At 57.0% G+C, this 12,495-nt stretch overlaps 1 protein-coding gene across 1 annotated transcript; it reads right to left on the reverse strand.

Moving 5' to 3' along the window:
* Positions 1-225: 225 nt before the first annotated feature.
* Positions 226-3,840, reverse strand: LOC112111780 (cytokine receptor common subunit gamma; the record flags this gene model as incomplete). Its single annotated transcript, XM_026662803.1, has 4 exons — positions 226-396; positions 1,053-1,195; positions 2,552-2,727; positions 3,735-3,840. Coding segments are annotated over 4 exons (596 nt in total), but the record flags the coding sequence as incomplete, so codon positions are not given.
* Between the last annotated feature and the right edge of the window lie 8,655 nt (positions 3,841-12,495).

Here is a 12,495-nt window from a genome sequence, read left to right on the forward strand (position 1 = left end):
CGATTTTATTGAAGCACGGGGCCCCCCAAAGTGCAGGGCTTGGGGCTGTCCCCCCGATTCACCCTACCCAAGGGAAAGCTCTGGGCCCACAGAGTCGGTGCTTATGCACTATGCAACTACAAATAATAATAATAATTAACATCTTCTCTCTTGTTGGGCCCAGGACGCCCCTTATCAACAACCCAGGGCCGGGGGCCAGCTGGGAAACCCTGGCTGTGAGGGGTGTCACCTACCCTTGTCTGTTGCATTGTTGCCCCAGAACACTGGGACACTCCACTCGCTCCAGAGCTGGGTGGTGCCACAGTACTGACTGATCTTGCTTTTCACGTTGAAGGTGTAATACTTCTCGTAGTCCACGCTAGGGAAGGAGAAGATCTTGCCACTGGCCAAGTGCTCCTGGGGCAGAGACAGAAGTTCCCGTGCATGTGAGACAGGGTGGGCGGCTCGGCGCACAAGGAGATGCTCTGAGCGCCTGCTGTGAAACGTGGCCTGGCTTCCTCAAAGCTGGGCTCGCCAGGCATGAGTGGAGAATGGAGCTACAGCCCTGCTCTTTGTCCACAAACGACAGACTCCACCCCTGTCCCCTGCTTGGCTATAGGCACAGCACGGGCACAAGGAACCTCGTTCCCAGCGCCCCGGAGCCTTGCAAGGTCTGTGCTGCTCCCCAGGGCCTGTGTGCAGAGGGGGCTCTCAGCCGGCCCCTGGGCAGCGCTGTGCTTCCAGGTGCCTGAGGGGTTCCCAGAGAGACCGTGTTAGTGGTGGGCTCGGAGGAGAATGGGTTGGGGCCTGCAGCCTGAGATGGGGCATTTGGGTCACGTGAAGGGTGATTAAAGCCAGAAGAGTCCTGAGGTGCAGTGAAGCAGCAGCATTAACTTAGCCCCAGGCTGGCGTGGCCCTTAGCTCATGGGGGATTGGGAAGGGCAGGGGACCAGTGAATGTGAGCCCTGGGGTAAAGGGGGCAGCGGATGACGGGCTGTGGCCCTTGGGGCCCCCCTCTGAGCTGCCCCTGCCTTGGGTGGCCGCAGGAGGGCCAGGCTGCTTGTTGCCATTACCGTCCATCGGGTGTCCTTGTTGCTTTTGTATCTGACAGCATATTCCAGGCAGTGGGGCTTGTTGTACACGGAGTCCCAGGTCAGCTGCAGCTGGTTATTGCTTATGTTCTGAATGGTCAGGTTCGCCGGTGGAGCGGGTTTCACTAAACACACAGACAGTTCTCTGGCTCGGGGGGCGTGGAGCTGGGCTAGGTGCTGCCGCAGCGCCGGCCAGTCCCGCTCAGAGTCCCAGATCCCGTGAAGGGGATGGAGGGGGCAGTTGGGATGTCCCATGCCCTGGACAGGGAACGACTTCACTTCTACAGGTGCAGGGCCGCCCCTGGCCATTTGGGTGCCCTACTCAGCTCCCCCCCGGCCTCCCCCCCGCCCCCCACCAGGGTCTGGGAGGCAGGAGCTGTGGGGGGCCACTTGTGGGGGCCCCACAGGCCCAGAGTGGCCCGAGGGATTAGCAGGGGGCTGGGAGCAGCCCACTCCGCTTCCCTCACCCCGGCCCCAGCCGTGTCGCTCTGGGGAGGGGGCTTGGGGGAAGGGAAGGGAAGGGAAGGGGTGGAATGGGGGTGGGCTGGGGGCAGAGCAGGGGGAAAGGGTAAGAGGCAGGGCGGAGGGAGTTGTCCAAGCCACGGAGAGGAAGCACTACACCTCCAGAGAGCAAGAGGGGCTGTGGTGTGAGCGACCAAAGGAAGGGGGCATCAGATGGGGCAGAGCTAATCTCCAGGTGCAGCCACAAGGGGGTGCCCCAGCAGAGAGCAGAAGCCCCATTGCAGGCCCTTACTGGTTCTTTTCCAGGGAACATTTAGTGGTGCCAGGTGATGGGGTTCAGAGGGGCTCGATCTGAAAACCGCTGTCTCTAACTAGGCAATTTCCCAATGTTCCAGCTGACGTTCAGGGCACCAGGGCATTTCAGTGAGCGGCGCTGACACTCATCAGCAACAGCTCACTTTCCGTACCCTCATCTCTGTAAAGTCCTCAGGCATCAGAACAGGGAGGGCGCTGGCCAGTTCCTGTGTATCTCACCCCACCTGCGTCCCTGGCACCCTGGGTTGAGAGGGGGCATGTGAAACCTCAGGGCATTGGCATCTTTGTGGGGAAGTTGGGCAAGGGAGTGGAACCCGAGTTTATGATGTGAACCCTTCTCCTTTGCTGAGAAACAGCTGCTGCTCCGTAATAGTCACACATGACTTGAACCCGGAGAGGCCATTGGGACTGAGGGACAACAGCGCCTCCTAATGAAGCAAGAATTTCTGGAATAACGCAAAGCTGTTATTTCTCTCCTCCCCTTCATCCCACTGGCCCCCAAGGAATGTGTGACCAACAGTGACAGCGTCCCTTCACCTCTTCCTGATGTGCAGCGGCCTCTGGGCTGGGACTATAGAGTGGGGGAGGGAGTGGGCATGCAGCCAGTCCTGGATGGAGCTTCTGCACCAGCATGGACCATGGGTGTCAGCTCGCTGGTGCAGCCTGAGCTGGGTAGGTGCAGCCTGAGCTGTGCTCTTCCATACCTAGGTCCTGCAGCTTCATGCCTTTGGTGGGGATGACGAGGCTCCTGCCCTCATGGCTGGCATTGATGTGGATGTTGAAGGTGCGGAACTGGATGATCTCGCTGTGGTTGAACCAGCAGCCCGTGTTGATGCCCTTCTCCTGGAGGTAGTACTTGCATTCCACTGGCATGACAGAGCTGGTTATGGAGAGAGCTCAGAAATCAAGGACAGCAGAAAACTGCAAAGCCCGGGGTCCTTGGTCCTTACGGATGCTGCCCTCAGCTCTGCTCTTTGAATGATCTCTGCTGTGCACCCCAGCCCCTGGCCCTTGTGCTGGGTGCAGTGCCCCTCCTCTCTCAGGACTTACGCCTGCCTGGGGAAGGTCTGAATGCACCTTCTGCTCTGGGCTTGGTTCTGGGGCTGAGGAGCAGGTTTGGCACCATTAGACAAGTGCTGGTGCGATTCTGAGTCACCCAATGGGGAATTCGCTGGCTCTGTTTAGACTGGAGGCTGGGCTGAGGTGCGGAGCCCAGCCTTTCCAGGTACTTGGGGCTCCAAGGGTGGTGTCACAGGCTGCTCCCCACTGAAGACAAAGTGCCCGTGAGAGAAGCCTGTTCCTCATTGGGTGCCGCCAGTAGCACGGCCCTGCGTGTCAGGCAGGGAGGACTCAGTCCTGGGATGGCATGAAAGGAGCAGACTCTCCAGAGTTCCCGAAGCTGCCAGACTGGCCCCTTAGGGGTTCAGCTGTGGAAGTGCCCTACCCTCCCTGTAAAGAACCCAAAAATTTCCTTGGTGCAATCAGGGACTCTGCAAGAAGTGCCAAGAGCAGGAGAGCTCTGCTCTCCCCTCCCTTCAGCCCGCGGGCACCACCCCCAGCGTGCCCTCTTGCCTACAGCCCCATCTCAGCCACTCCCTCTTGCGTTCCAGCGCCACAGGATGGCCAGGCAGAGCCAGTCCCCACACCTCCAGCCTCACTGGTGGCAGGAGAGGGAAACTTTCCCACTGCTTCCAGCTCTGCACCAAGCCTGGGCACAAAGCATGTCCCATGCTGCATAACAAGGTATTTGAGCACCCCCAGGGAACCCATCGCAGTTCCTGGAGGATGGCTACTGGCCTCGCACTGGTCTGCTTGGGTCATGCTAACGGGGAATACAACCCACAGGACGAGGTAAGAGCAGCCCAGCCCCAAAGAAGAGTTGCCTACCTTGGGGGAAAGTACCAGTAATAGAGCGAATAATTGGCTGTTGGCATCTCTTTGTTGCCCCACATACAGGTCAGGTACTGATCGTTGAAGAGTACGCACTCCACGCCTGCAAGGGGAAGCACATTTTGTGGCTGAGTGACCTGCTCAATTCAGCTGCAGAATCAGGACTAACCCCAGAAGCCCTGACACCCAATCCCTGCTCTGCCCACTAGCCCACCCTTCAAAGGAAGGGTATCGCAAAGCCAGCGCTGTGTCAGAGGGGAGCATGCGAATGGCTGACCCACCAGGGAGGTGGATTCCTGAGGCGGGGTGGGGGTTCAGACTGCAGCACGTACAGACATTCTGTGGGCGAGGCAGGTGGGGAGCATGTGCTACAGAGGCGGCTCAAGTCCCTGCCCTTCTAACCCACAGAAGAGGATTTATGTTAATTTTTCAGCTAAGTTGGTTCACTGCTTTGGGGTTATGTGTGCATCCAGAATGCCATCTCTCCATACGCTGTGCTTGGATAACGCCAATGCCTGAAGATAGAAATGCCAAACTTGGCTGGGTTTGTAGGTGTTGGTACGTTTGGAGGAATACGTTCAAGTGGAAGAGCATTGTGTAAGGAGTTGCAAGCTGATGAGCAGTTATCGTGAGCCAGTTCACACCTGCACTTAGCATTTTGCTCTCTGGGATCAGTCTAAGATGCTGGAATGGTAAAGAAGATTGGGGACCCCTGCTCAGTTTGGGCTTTAGTGGTTTGCCATATGAGGCGCCCAAGTCAGAGCTGTAAAGCTTTCTGTTCTGTTCAGGTTCTTATCCTGCCCTCCTCCTCTGCCTTCCGGTGCATGAAGTGATTTAACTGACATCTGCCGCATGGGGCGTGTTCTTTTTCCCTTTCACTCTTAGCAGGAAATTGCGTAGAGATTTGAAAAAAAAAGAAAAAAAAGCATTAGTTGGCACATGCCCGTTGCTCTGGGTCTGTACTAACAAAGGCAGGCTGGAGAAGTGTGCCAGGCACTCAGAACAGAATGTGGTGAGGTCAGTGCCAGTTTTTAGTTCCTGGGGGAGTTCATGCCACAGGCAGGGACTTTATCCTGGTGGTGAACAGTTCTCCCGCATCAGAAGAGCAGAGCTGTCAACCAGTCCTTGGCCCAGAACTTTTGGCTCCTGGAACTTTAGATATCCTGCACCCAGGCCCGTGAGCGCAGTGAAGATCTGGACCAAGATCTTGAACTCAACTCTGTGTTCTATGGGAAGCCAACACAGGGAAAGGAAGACAAGTGTGACGTGTTCCTGATAGCCCGTGTTGCTGAGACGCACTGCAGCATTTGGCACTGGTTGGAGTTTTCTGGGGGCTGAGGACTTCGTGCCCAAGTGTTTGAGTGATGGGGGAGTTTGAGATGATCTGGCGTTTGAGAGATGGAGATGGCAGAGGGTATGGCATGTACTGACACCCCTGGATTTGAGATGACCGGAGTTGGGGTTCTGCTTTCAGACAATTGGACAGTGTAGGGGGGCAGTCACCCCACTCCAGCCCTGAGGGGGTTAAAGGCCAGCCCTGGGGCTGAGAGCCAATAGGAAAAGACTGGGAGGCAGCCAATCAGGGCCAGGCTGGGCCCTATAAAAGAGCTGCAGGGCCTGACAATAAGACAGTCTCACTCCACCCCTGGAGTGGGAAGGGTCTAGCTGCCTGGGAGCTCAAGGGTACCTGAGGCAGAGCAGTGCTGGGGAAGGGCAGAGGGAGCTGGGGAGCTCCAGCCTGGCAATTCCCCAGGCTGAGGCCTTGTTAAAGGCCTAAGCAGGTACTGGGGCTGCAGAGGTGTAGCCCGGGGATAGGCAGAGGCAGCTAGTCCGACCCCCTTGTCAGTGATGAGTGGCCATGACAGACTGCAGTCTGCCCCAGCGAGCGGGGGCTAGATGATGACTGGCAGTAGCCACTGAGGCAAGGTGGGCCTAGAGAGTTGGGGGTTCCCCTGGGAGGGGAGACCCAGAGTGTGGGGACTGCTGTGGGGCAGAACCCCCAGGGTAAGGGGCACTGGGGTCTGGGAGGGACACGGGCCTGTGGCAGATGAGACGTTGGCCAGCAGCAGGCGCTCTGAGGCTACAAAAGAGTTAATTCCCAGATGACCAGCAGGAGCCGCTGTGCCGGCGAGTCAGCAATCTGCTCCAGACAGATTACAAAAAGCAGGTCAATAGCAGTGACCTCCCCAACTTCACCTACCTGGGGAAACTCTTGGGGCAGGTCTGAGGCAAAGCTCTGCGACGCGTCTTGAGTTTAGAGAGAGAAACGAGAGATTCTCAGAAATGGCTTCTCCTGTGGCTGGGGCACTGGCTGTGGGCCACGTAAGAGCACAGCCAGCTCTGAACTAGTTCCAGCCTCCCCAGACCAGGAGAACAAGGGGGTTACAAGAAGAAATAGATCTCGTTTCATTTTACCCAGCGCGCACAGTCCCCGGTGGGAAGGGCAAGCGGGGCTGAGACTGGACAATTCGACCCCTAAAAACAGGACATGGCAGAGCAGAAACACACTCGATTGTAAGCAGCACCCTCCCCTCTGCCTGCACTGGGCGCTCTTGTTTGCTTGGGAATGAAAGCCCTGGTCCACTGGCTGCTCTCCTTCTCAGCACCCTGGCCTGGTCCCGCCTCTGCCTGCCCTCACTAAGGCGGGGTTAGCCTGCTTCTCTGGGGAGTCACTGCCCAGGGCGTACAAGTGGAAGGGCCTGCTCTTCCCAGAGCAACCATGCCCAAGTGGGTGGGTTGTGTACTGGCTGCCAGCAGCAGCACAGCAACTCCCCGGCCCAGGATGGAGAAGGGGATTCTGAACAGGCCAGGTTTTACTGAGCTCTCTGCAATACGTCAAGGAGAGAGGAAAGGCTGAGTCTCCTCAGCCCAGCAGCTTGGCTTGCCTCAGGCAGGGCCAGACTAAGGCGGAGGCACTATAAGCCCAAGTCACCGGTCCAGCTCCTGGTGTCATTTGATGAGACCAGAATCTGTTTTCATTAAAAAAAAAAAAAAAAAAAAATTGTTGCTAGCCCCCCTCGATGTCAAGAAAAACTTGAACATGTAACCTGAGTATAACTGACTCATGCCTGAGTCTGCAAAGAGCCTGAACCGATAGCCCCAAGGGGGGTGAATTCCAAAACCTGTGGCCATTCCGAGGCTTGGGGTGGGGCTCCTTGTGGCATGTGCCTAAGGCTCTGCCTTGCCATGCCATGGCTCCTGAGCCCATGAGGAGGCGGTATGGGTGGTCAGGGATCCAGGAGAGAGGCTGTGCTGGAGAATTCCCCAGGGCATTATGCTGTTTCACTGTGACATGGCCTCCCTTTTAGGAGCTGCCCCACAGCTGGGGCTTTGCCACTGCTGGGTGCTGGTTAGTACCTGTGCAGTGAGAGCTCGTTACTAGATGGAATTGTCTGTGGGGCGAGTAACTCCCCCCCTCCCCCGCACAGCCCACACCCCTGTGACTTCCATCCATGTGACCAAGGCTCAGAATATTGCTGTGTACTAACATGTCTTGTGGCCTGAAAGCCCCATGCTGGCCCCCTCCCCACTGTTGTGGGGCCACATGGATGCTGGGTCTCCTCAGCAGAGGGTGCTGTGCCCAGCCTGGGAAGAGCCAGTTCTCCAGTGACAGCTAAATACCGCTGTTAAATCCCTCACCCTGCTGCTGCTTCTCCTCCCTGCTTTGCCCCCTGCTCCCATCTGCTGAAACTTTCCACTGGTTCCTCCTCCTTTGCAAACCCAATGGCTGAGGCAGTACCGCTTCCCCAGGCCGAGCGCCCAGCAGCCTGCATGGCCCTTTCTGGCCAGGCTCTGGCTGAACCCAGCTGAACCCTGGGTCTGCGTATGACACTCGGCAGTCGGGGAGCTGGGGCCTGGAAAGTCCCTGCTGAGCCTGCAGGCAGGGCTGTGGTGAGCAGCGCTTTGTAAATAGCCGCAGGACGCAGGCTCAGGAGAGCCCTGCCCTGGCTCTGGGTGGCTGTGGTCAGTCAGCAAAGAGAAACCAGGGCAGCAAAGTAGGCCATGCCCCTGAGCTGGGGCTTCTGGGCCTAACCCTGTCAGAGCCCCTCAGGCCCCCAGGACTGGGCCTACAGGGGGTGCGACGGCTGCATTTCAGCCTCTGTGGGCAGACTCCTGGGTGTGCCTCAGGGCTGGGCTCTGTGGGGCTACTGCCCAATGCTTCGGAGGCTCCTCCGGGGGTACAGGACACAGCACCTCCCTTACGGCAGGGGGTCTCAACCAGGGTACGCAGAGCTCTGCCGGGGGGACATCAACGCAGCTAGATCACTGCCTACTTTTACAACAGGCGACATAAAAAGGATAGCGAAGTCAGTACAAGCAACATTTCACACGATTACTTGTTTGTACTGCTCTATAGACTATACACTGAAATGTAAGTACAAGCTTTATATCCCAACGGATGTATTTTATAACTATATGGTAAAAGTGAGAAAGTAGCAATCTTTCAGTAATACTGTGCTGTGACACTTGGTAATTTAGATCTTCATAAGCTAGTAGTTTAAGTGAGGTGTAACTTGGGGTACTCAAGACAGAGCTGACTCCTGAAAGGGGCAGAGCAGTCTGGGAAGGTTGGGAGCCACTGCCTTAAGAGCAGGAGGGGTAGCTGTCCTGTATGCCATGTCCCCGTAGGTCAGGGGCATAGAGTCATAGAATCTCAGGGTTGGAAGGGACCTCAGGCGGTCATCTAGTCCAACTCCCTGCTCTCTTCCATAGCCCTGGGGGAGAGAGCCACGCCCTACATGGGTGAAGCAGGGGGCTAGGTGTAGCCATTCTTGCATTATTTTACACACCGTACGACTGATGCAGCACACTGGTCATTGCTCTGGAGTAGCCCTGGTTAAAAAGGGCTCTGCTAATTAGTGGAGAGCCCCAAAGGCTAATTAGCCCATTAACCAAGAGGTAGAAAAGGCATAGGAAGAAGTGCACAGGGAGACAGAGAGAAGCAGGCTTTTCAGAGTCAGAACCAGGTGAGATCTCCCCCAGGGGAAAGACCTTCCGTCTCCCCCATCCTTGGCGGAGTGAGCTAAGGATTGTAGGATATTGTAAATCCAGAGCAGCATGACTTTGTGCAGGTGGGGAGAAGAACATGGTGAAATAAGCCATGAGGCGCTTGGCCAGAAGAAGGTATTGGAGCAGTGACAAGAGACAGGAGTGGGACACCCCCTCCCCCCCATCCCTCTTGGAGGCTTGGCTGGGATCTGTAGCCAGTAGGGGAGTTTGGCAGCCTGGACCATGGAGGGGACCCTGCGGTGGCTGGTGAAACAGCAAGGGGAGCTGTAGAAGGCTCTGCCAAGTCTCCAGCAATCCCACCCCCTGGACTGGCAGCCAAAGAGCCTGCAGGACTTCCTGAGAGACCCAGCCAAGGCACAGCAGCAGCTTCCACAGCTGGTGGCGAGTCCTGCGGTGGGAGATGGCCACCAGACATCCAGCCTAGGACAGTGTAGGATGGGCCCTGCGGAGGATCCAGTGAATTCCTGGGCACCTTGGAGAGGGCAGCTACGGGTGGCTCTGAGTGAGGAGCAGGCCAGGAATTATGAGGTGATTCAGGCCACCATCTTGAATCAGGTGGGTCTGTCCACTGAACAGTACCACCAAAAGTTCTGATCCACAAGGTGGGTGGGGGTTTGTGGGCCACTTGCTGGCTGCAGCCAAGACACCCAAACAGTGAGGAAGATAATGGACAGAATGAACAATTCCTCTAGGGCCTCCCCAAGAACATATGGGTGTGGGTCAGCTGGCATCAACCAGGTTCTGTGGCTCCCAACATGAAACTGAGGAGGAACTTGCGAAGGCAGATCTCCCCAGGAGAGAACTGACCTGACGGGGTGGGTGTTTGGGAGGAAGACCAGAGAACCTCCAGCTGAAAAGGAGATAGAAAAGGAGAACCCGGAGGAGCTCTAGCTGGGGCTTGTCTGTTACAGGTTACCAGTGCGGGTGGCTGGGACTCATAAAAAAAGATTGCCAGTACATGGAATGCAGTTTTCCCAAGTCTCGTATTTGGGCCAGGACTGGAGGGAAGAAAAAGGGATAGAAACTGTTTTCCATTTCACTAATGTAGACACGGCCACAGCTTGCGCTCTGGTCTGGTGGGAGTTGCTGAAACCCGACTGGATGATTCCAGGAGCAAGTGTAAACCTAGCGTGTGCCGATGGAGATAAGAAAAGTTGCCCTCTAAGCAGTGGTACCTCTGAAAGTCTGGGGGAGGTTATATTGGAAACAGGTGGGGGTAATGGAAGGGCTGCCCTGCCGTGTTGGGTACTGTGATGGGCTCCAGGAGGTGGAGGGGCCTGACCCCGAGAGAGAGCGGACCCCCGAGAAGGGCTGTTTCACTGAAAGGGGCACCCCCCACGGACCGCATGGGGCCAAGAGTGGGCACGGTCTGTGAGTCGGTGACAGGTACTGACTGGAGCCCCTTCTCCATCAGAAAACAAGCTGGTGTAGGGGTTCTCAGACTGGGGAAGAGGAATCCCAAGGAGGGAAAAATTAAACCTGAAGGGAGAGAGAAGAATAAACCAAAGGAGGAAGGAAAGGAACCCACTAGGCAACAGAGCCTAACTCACGATGAAAGGGAAGAAAGACAACCCAAGCCCTTAACGGGGGCTGAGGGACCCCCACAAAGTTTCCAGGGAGATGAAGACCAGGGGTGGGTTGGAGGTTAGGGCGGGCCTGAGAGCACGAACAAGCAGAGGGATGGGGGAACAGCCCTCAATCAACCAGCAGACGCAAAGGCTGCCCATGGTGCGAAGACTTGTGAGCTGAAACCGAGCTGGGGGTGTGAGTGAGCCGCCCTAGATGATTACCCAGGGACAGAGGAAAACATCTGAGGTTAGCTCTACAAGAGCTAAAACGAACATCGCTCTGGCTGTGGTGGTGCGGGCAGAGGCTCAGGCCAGCTAGCTGCCTGACTCCGGGTCCCAGCCCATGCTGCCATGTGCACGCTGCTGTTTTTCACATGCGTCTGGCTGCTTGGGCTGGGGGCTCGCTCCCAGCTGCGGGGTGGACACACCCTTAGGAGCCAGCCTGAGAAGAGCAGAGCTGCTGAATGGATTGATGGGCCCAGACTTTGTTCACTGGCCCAAGGCAGTAGCACGGCTTGGGCCTCTCCCAATCTACACCTGTCCCTGTTGCCTAGCCCCACCAGGGGCAGTGCATGCTGGGACCGGGCATCTCCCTGGCCTTGGTCTGTAGTACAGTGGAGGTGGTTGCAATGATCGTGTAAATGTGGCATCACATTCAACTCTCAACCAAGCGCCAGCGGGTGCCTCTGGCACAGCTGGGCAAAGCTGAGTGTCCACCATGTAGGCAGGGTGGGGAGAGACAAGCAGCTGTCTAGGGGGACCCCCCAAAAGGTTAAGGCTGGCTCAGGGGACAGAACCCAGCTTCTTGCCTCTGCTGTCAGCGCAAGACACGTGCAAGCTGCTGGTGGCTCTGATGTTCGAGTAGCAGCTGGCTGATCAGGATGGCTGTACAGCTAGTGTCGGATCTGCCCCTACCCCCCTCGCGCTGACCCGATGTGCTGGGTGCTGTACAAACACCGCTAGCTCCAGTTCCTGCCCCCAAGGCTTTACAGCGTCACAGGCTGTGTGATGGGAGTGTCCCTCTCAATGGGGGCGGGGGGTGGGGCGAGGGTGACCCAAACTCACAAGTTACGTGCTACTGGCCCTGCGCTAAGGGGACAGCCAGGGTAACTGAATTTAGCTGACAGTTTCCCACTTCAGGCACTGCCAGCTGGGAAGGAGGAGGGGGAAAGTGGTTTCTATTACAATGGCACAGATTTATCTGCACAGGAAATGAACCCCCAATTCTGCAGAGCTCTCCAAACTGCCCTTCAGTAGCACCTCCGAGCCCTGCCTGCCTTAGAGACTGTTCGTTATTTCTGAGCCTCAGACCTGGGCTAGGTGCCTCCTACACACTCCAAGGCATGGTCCCTGCCCGGGAGAGGCTGCAGTCTGGCATGAGCCTGAAGGATGAGGGGGTGATGACAGGCCACCAGGAAGGCAGTAAAGTGGGGCACTGGGCACCAGAGATGATCTTGGCTGGATGGGGAGGGAGGTGAGTCCACGTCAGAGACCCCAGGAGGCGGTAGGAGGTGCTCAGGGCACGGCTGAGTGATGGGTATGGCTCCGAGGAGGAGCCGAGGCTGGGTGCTAGCAGCAAGATGCGGTTGGCCTCCATGCTCTGTCGTGCTCAGCAGCGAGAGGGCTTGGGGAGGGAAGATGAGCTTGTGCTTGGCCTTGCTGTGCCTGAGCTGAGGCACAAGTGAGAAAGGCGCTGAACCCACAGGAGCTGCTGGGCTCACTCAAGGAGTTCCAGGGTCTCCGGCAGAGAGGAGAGCTGGGACCCGTCTTGCATTGCTCTGGGGAGTGCAGAGCTCACTTAGGCACTACATGAATAATTACCCCAAACCTGGGGGTACAGAAGGTTCGGGGAAGCGCTCCGACGTCGAGCATGTCAGAATGAAGGTTCTCGGTGCACCCGAGTGGCTCCAAGAGCGAAGCACAGGGCCTGAGATGAGCCTGCTAAAACGTACGCAGGTGGTGGCCTGCTTAAAGGACAGCCAGCACAGAGCCTGCTGCAAGAGGGGCTGTTCTGCACAAACCTGAGGCTTCCCCAAGGCAAGGAAGAATGGGCAGGCTGGAGAAAACAGGTAACGGAGCTCGTTACTGACTCCGGGTGGGCTCTGCCCATGTCTGTGCAGCAATAAAGAGGCTCCCACTGACTTGACAGGGCTTTGGATTGGGCCCTCTGCAGCCAGTGG

Source organism: Terrapene carolina, unplaced genomic scaffold (assembly GCF_002925995.2).
Source record: "Terrapene carolina triunguis isolate 2854851 unplaced genomic scaffold, T_m_triunguis-2.0 Scaffold30434, whole genome shotgun sequence".
Lineage (NCBI taxonomy): Eukaryota > Metazoa > Chordata > Testudines > Emydidae > Terrapene > Terrapene triunguis.